Here is a 5,816-nt window from a genome sequence, read left to right on the forward strand (position 1 = left end):
TGGTTTGTTGTTTCATTTGAAAACGTGGGTTGGTGGATGTTTGGTGAATAGGGTTGAGGGTTTTTTGAATGTTGAGTCTGAGAAGAAGGTTGTTGGGAATTTTGGAACTTTTGAGTCTGCTGTTTTGGCTGTTGGTGATTTGAAGGAGATGAGATTGAGGAGGGATGCACAAGCAATCAAAAGAGCTAAGCCTGTGGTATGAAATCAATATTTTAACAATGATAGAACACTGATAATAATTTGAGAAAATAGAAGTGGTTCAATGTAATTACATAGAGAGGAGGCATATAGATTTTGTAGTGAAGATAATAAATTAAGAAGGGTAGTCATATTGCTAGAGGTGGTCCTAGAAAAATTGTAAGAGATATGTTTTATAATAGAATGTAATAGCTTTGTTTGATCCCGACCCTACTTAGTGGGATAAGGCTTGTTGTTGTTGTTGTTATGTATCGTTGTAGTGTGGAACCACTTTTAATATGAAGTGTTAGTGTTATATAGATAGTAAATGAGGTTTTCTTAATTAAATTTAGTGTAAGAATTTAATTTGTTGTAAAACTCTATTTTACTGATACATCCAATTTTATTTCACCTTGTGGATATTTGTACATATTTTAAAGTGGCTTTATGATATGATTTGATTCAATGTATGTGTGAGAGTTTTATATTGTTAGTGCATAAATTTAATCTTTTCAGTGTAATTTGTAAATGTGTGATTGTGTCTGTGATCCTCATTCTTGACACTTAACAACGATCTCTTCAGCTGAGCATCATATTTTGATCTGCAAGTTTATGGTACAACTTGTTGATTTTAAGTCATTTTGATTGTTAAAATATTGACTCCTCTTTTAATTGTCATGGTGGATCTATCATCTATAACACGATTTAATCTTGTGTTATTGACCTTGTATTACTTTTTTTTCTTTTCTCATTCTAATATATTTCATATACTCTGTCTAATTTTGCCAATTTTAATTAATCATGCATTTATTGTAGATTCCAGGGCCTCTTCCTAAAGGAAAAACAATAGAACACCAGAAGAAAATTGGTCTTTGGGGAGTAACACTACCTTCAGCAGATGCAACTGTTGTAGGAAAAACATTTTCAATTCTAACAGAAAACCCGCACGGTCTCCCCGGATTGAACGAGAGTTCCGAGAATGTTGAGAAAAGGAAAGCCTTCTGGTCGTCAGTAAAGCCAGTACATTTTGGCGTGAAGTTAGGCTCAAAATATTTGTTAGCCATTTTCGGATACATCGCTTTCGGAATAATCCTAGGTGTATTAGGAAGTATCTCGTTTGGAAGACGGCTTCTTTTGAAATATCCTTCCATTTTTACCCTAGGTGGTTTCAGCAAGAAGGGTCCTTCTGAAGAAGAGGTTGAAAGTGCTTCATTCAAGATGTGGTTTGTTGGACATGGTTATAGCAACAAAATTCTCGCCGAAAAGGGAAACTCAAAACCTGACACGGAAATTATAACGAGAATAACTGGACCTGAAATGGGCTATGTAACGACGCCGATAATTATGATTCAGTGTGCTCTTATACTTCTTAGCCAAAGAAATAATCTGCCAAAGGGTGGAGTTTACACTCCTGGCATTGTTTTTGGTCCAACTGATTTGCAGGAAAGACTTCAACAAAATGGAATATCTTTTGATGTTATCTCAAAAAGCACATTATCTTCTTAGGTCATTATTGATTGGAAGAGAATTACAATGAGCTTGTGTTGTGAGAATAGTGACTTTTGTGATCAAATAGGGAGAGAAAGTGAGCAACCATTTTTTGTATTATTTGTTTACATTTTGTAAGGATAGTATTGTTTTAACAACTTGATAAAATGGATCCTAGAGCTGTTGTTATTATGAAGAAATAATATTTTGATACCAAAATTTTACATCAATTTGGATGGTTGATTGCTTGATGCATTTCAAACATAAATTGTCACAATTTATGCATTATTCATCGAACACAAATAACTGCGATTTTGAATATTATTAATCATAATTAAGTATTCAAGTATGTGAATGTTCATTAATTAACCATACAAGTTCAAATATACAAATATACATTTGAAAATCGTAAATAATGACATTCAAAATTGTACTTATTTATTTTCAGTGAATATTATTTATTAATTATCTATAAAAGGAATTAATCACATATTTGAACTGCATCAATCATTTAAATTGATTTCAGATGTGTCAAAATAATAACAACTCTATTTGAATTTCAGTGTCAGTTGTATGTTTTTTAATTTAAGTTTGAATTTGGAAAAGATTGTATTGTTAAAGCTAAATTTTTTTACGGTGAAGTTGTTAAAGCTAAACTTTTACAGAAAAATGTTGGACTAAAATAAGTAGTTAGTTTTCGATAAAATGGTGTTGATATAAATTTAAATTTTGAAAGAGGTGGATTGTTAAAGGGTAAATTTGTATAGAAAAAGGTCCAGCTTATAAAATTTCCCATTATATTATTAGGTAAATATATTTTTAGTACTTACAAAATTATCTCATTTTAAGTCTAGTCTCTAAAAATATTTTATTTATTTTAAATCTTTATTTTAATTTTATAGCACTTTTTTTGGACTAAAAATATCAATTTTTAAAAAACTTTTCAAGATAAAAACTAAATGTAAATAAATTTAGACTTAAAGGTTAAATTGTTTTTATAAGGACTTAAAAAAGAGAGACTAAAAAATTAAGAATTTTTTTAAGACTTAAAAATAAAATTTTATAAGGACTAAACTTATTTAACACATTTGATAAAAGGGGGGCTTATTTAACCCTATATTATTTTGGTATCAATTAGAAATCACCAATGGAAGAGCAATTATTTGGACAAATATTAAATCTCTGATTTGATTATTCATGAGCATACGTTGAAGGTTTATGTTTCAGTCTTTAATGTCAGCAAATGCAGAATATACTTGGTGGAAATGTCTATAATTTTGCATGGTGAATGCTTCTGATTTCTCAGATTTGTTCTAGGACTAGGACCAAAAACCATTTTAAGTGAGATAGCCATGAATTCAAGTATCTCTGCTGCCATTATTATAAAAAACTAATCGAGATGAGCTATAGAAAAGCATGGTCTGGGGAAGATATTCAAGATCAATCTGATGACTTCTATACATTAGCAGTTTCAAATATCTTTACAGCCTTAAATTTCTAAAGAATACTTTAAAATTTAAATAAAATAAAATAAAAAGAAATTGAATAATATTAAATTAAGTAAAGTTCCACATCTAACTTTATATGCATGGTAAAACTCCATATTTCATATGAGAAGTTAGGAAACTAAGATTTTTCCTAATCAATCAACATTTCCCCACCATTTGTGGTTTGAATGGTGGCCTTGGTACTTTGTAAGCTTAGGCCTTCGCCATGTTTCTTCATTTCCTGAGACCTGATAAAATCTTCAATTTTTGCTTTGAGTTCATCATCAGGAATCAGCATATCGGCGGTAAGATGAGAACGGTTGAATGGATCAGTCTGCACGAATAACCAAATAGAAAAGCATAAAATAGGGAACCTCTTTTAATAATGAATATAAGTAATAGGCAACAATAGGTCAAAGGTGTTACGCTATCACTGAGAAGATGCCTCTGAATGACAGGACGATCAACCGTGATCCTTGAAGAAGGCAAGATAACTGGATCCTTCATCAAAGTGTACTACAATTCAAACAAACAAAGAGTTCATTTATTCTTGGTTTGTATTGGAATTAGCTTATTCTGTATTTAAAACATCTCACAATAACAGCAAAATAAAATTGACAGCTTCTGCAAAATCAAAAGCAACTTTTCCTAAGATAGTGAAAAGCAAAATGCAACTAGTCATAACCAAATTAAGAAAACTGGTGGCTCTTGCCACAAGCATAGACGCGTGAGCACACAGAAAAAAAGTGTAAATCATACCTGAATTGGATCAAGGAATTCATCTGGTATTTCTCCTAGAGTAGCTTCGGCATCCATGGCCTCTGAAGCAGCAACTTTGGCTTTAGCACCGAGCTGAATAAATTCCTGTATTAATCTTCCATCCTCACCAATTCTACGAAGGACGTCTGCAGCAGAGCTAAACAACTGCAGCAAATTCGCAGTTAAATTGCATTCGCTTATTGGTTTGTGGTGCTACAGATCAGAAACTACTTGAAAACAATAGCAGTATACTAAAAAGCTCACAAAACTAACCTGATCATTGTATGATCGGCCATCCTTTGAAATGGCAGATGGGAAGATGGAATTTGTGTCACCTCGAGCCAGATGAACATATACTTGCACAATCTTCAAATGAATAAATTGAAGCTTAGTCAGTCCTAAATAAAGTTAATGTGTCATGTAACATAAATGGCAACATATAACAAACCCCTTCAATAACATGACATAAATGTTATGTAGTGCAGTGGTAATTTTATCTTAGCCATAATTTATGTCGCTGTGTTCGAATCTGGGTTATTCCGCTTTAGTCAAATAAATTACCATAATTAACAAAAGAAATAAATAAAAAGCGCACTGCCAAACTCGAACCGCAGACCATTGCCATAACAAACATTACCACTGTGCTAATTAATTGTTTATGATATAGAATGAAATATTTGATACATATAATATACTGGGTTATTCCGCTTTAGTCAAATAAATTACCATAATTAACAAAAGAAATAAATAAAAAGCACACTGCCAAACTCGAACCGCAGACCATTGCCAAAACAACCATTACCACTGTGCTAATTCATTGTTTATGATATAGAATGAAATATTTGATATATATAATATACTGGGTTATTCCGCTTTAGTCAAATAAATTACCATACTTAACAAAAGAAAAAAAATAAAAAGGGCACTGCCAAACTCGAACGGCAGACCATTGGTTCGCCAAAACAACCATTACCACTGCGCTAATTCATTGTTTATGAAATAGAATGAAATATTTGATATAAATAATATACCAAGTAAATAAATATTATAATTTAAACATCTATTTATTAAGAATTAAAAAAAATTTGGGTGGTCATGGCCACCCTCTGTCCTAAAGAAGATCCACCACTAAATGGCACACAAGATTCAAGTGCCAAAGAGGTTAACGTGGAGCTTCAATAGTAACTAACTATATATCCTTTTAAGAAAAATGCAGAGAAAAATAATAATTAATATTCAATATAAAATGAATAATAAATAAGAAAAGGGCTTTGGTATTATGAAGGGCTAGAGCAAACAACAACTTATCGTGAAATAATTATGAGGTTACTAATGTTGGAAAGAGTTTCACAGCAAGCTAGGATTTAAGCTCAGAGCAACAAGGAATGCACAAGAAATGAATGTGAGCCAGCATAGGACAGACGATTTTGGCACCATAACAGAGGTTGAAAACTACAATGGTTTTGGCAATATATTTTCAGCCGAGCAAACAACCCATCCCATCATGAAGGAAATTAAGCTTGCAAAGCAAAAAAGTAATAAACATGGCATTTAACAATAAAACAGAGGAAATAAAGGTGGAGGATAACAACGCTCTTCTGTATTTGCATTTGGGTTTACCAAAGTTGAAGCCAACCTGTTTTAGCAAATGCTTTGGACGAAATTCGTATTTTTCAGGATCTTTCAGACTAAGCGATTTTCTTTGTGGGCCCACCAATTGCAGCAGAAAGTAATTAAGCATGCTGGCCACTCTATCAACCTTACAGAAGTGGAAAAATAATATTAAGTTAACAAGGAGAAAACAAATTTCAGAGGAACATCACAATTTGTAACAAAAACTGTTATATGGGATGACAAAATGAATAACTTGCTAAAGTTCATCAGAGAGAAATTACCATCTCAGGA

General features: G+C 32.0%; 2 protein-coding genes across 2 annotated transcripts in view; one reads left to right on the forward strand and one right to left on the reverse strand.

The window, feature by feature from the left end:
- LOC101501012 (probable mitochondrial saccharopine dehydrogenase-like oxidoreductase At5g39410) overlaps window positions 1-1,884 on the forward strand; it is a 2,491-nt gene extending 607 nt beyond the window's left edge. The window contains exons 1-2 of the mRNA XM_004489379.4: window positions 1-196; window positions 994-1,884. The exon at window positions 1-196 is cut by the window's left edge and continues 607 nt beyond it. Of these exons, the coding sequence (XP_004489436.1) occupies window positions 1-196; window positions 994-1,683 (886 nt within the window). The 3' untranslated portion in view covers window positions 1,684-1,884. The remainder of the gene's footprint in view (window positions 197-993) is intronic.
- A 1,214-nt stretch (window positions 1,885-3,098) lies between these two features.
- The window catches only part of LOC101501326 (probable ubiquitin conjugation factor E4), an 8,664-nt gene continuing 5,946 nt past the window's right edge, over window positions 3,099-5,816 (reverse strand). Inside the window, exons 12-16 of the mRNA XM_073365171.1 lie at window positions 5,548-5,675; window positions 4,185-4,277; window positions 3,912-4,076; window positions 3,579-3,668; window positions 3,099-3,486 (exon numbers count right to left, since the gene is read on the reverse strand). Of these exons, the coding sequence (XP_073221272.1) occupies window positions 3,304-3,486; window positions 3,579-3,668; window positions 3,912-4,076; window positions 4,185-4,277; window positions 5,548-5,675 (659 nt within the window). The 3' untranslated portion in view covers window positions 3,099-3,303. The remainder of the gene's footprint in view (window positions 3,487-3,578; window positions 3,669-3,911; window positions 4,077-4,184; window positions 4,278-5,547; window positions 5,676-5,816) is intronic.

The sequence above is a fragment of the Cicer arietinum genome, chromosome 2 (genome assembly GCF_000331145.2).
Source record: "Cicer arietinum cultivar CDC Frontier isolate Library 1 chromosome 2, Cicar.CDCFrontier_v2.0, whole genome shotgun sequence".
In the NCBI taxonomy this organism is placed as follows: Eukaryota; Viridiplantae; Streptophyta; class Magnoliopsida; order Fabales; family Fabaceae; genus Cicer; species Cicer arietinum.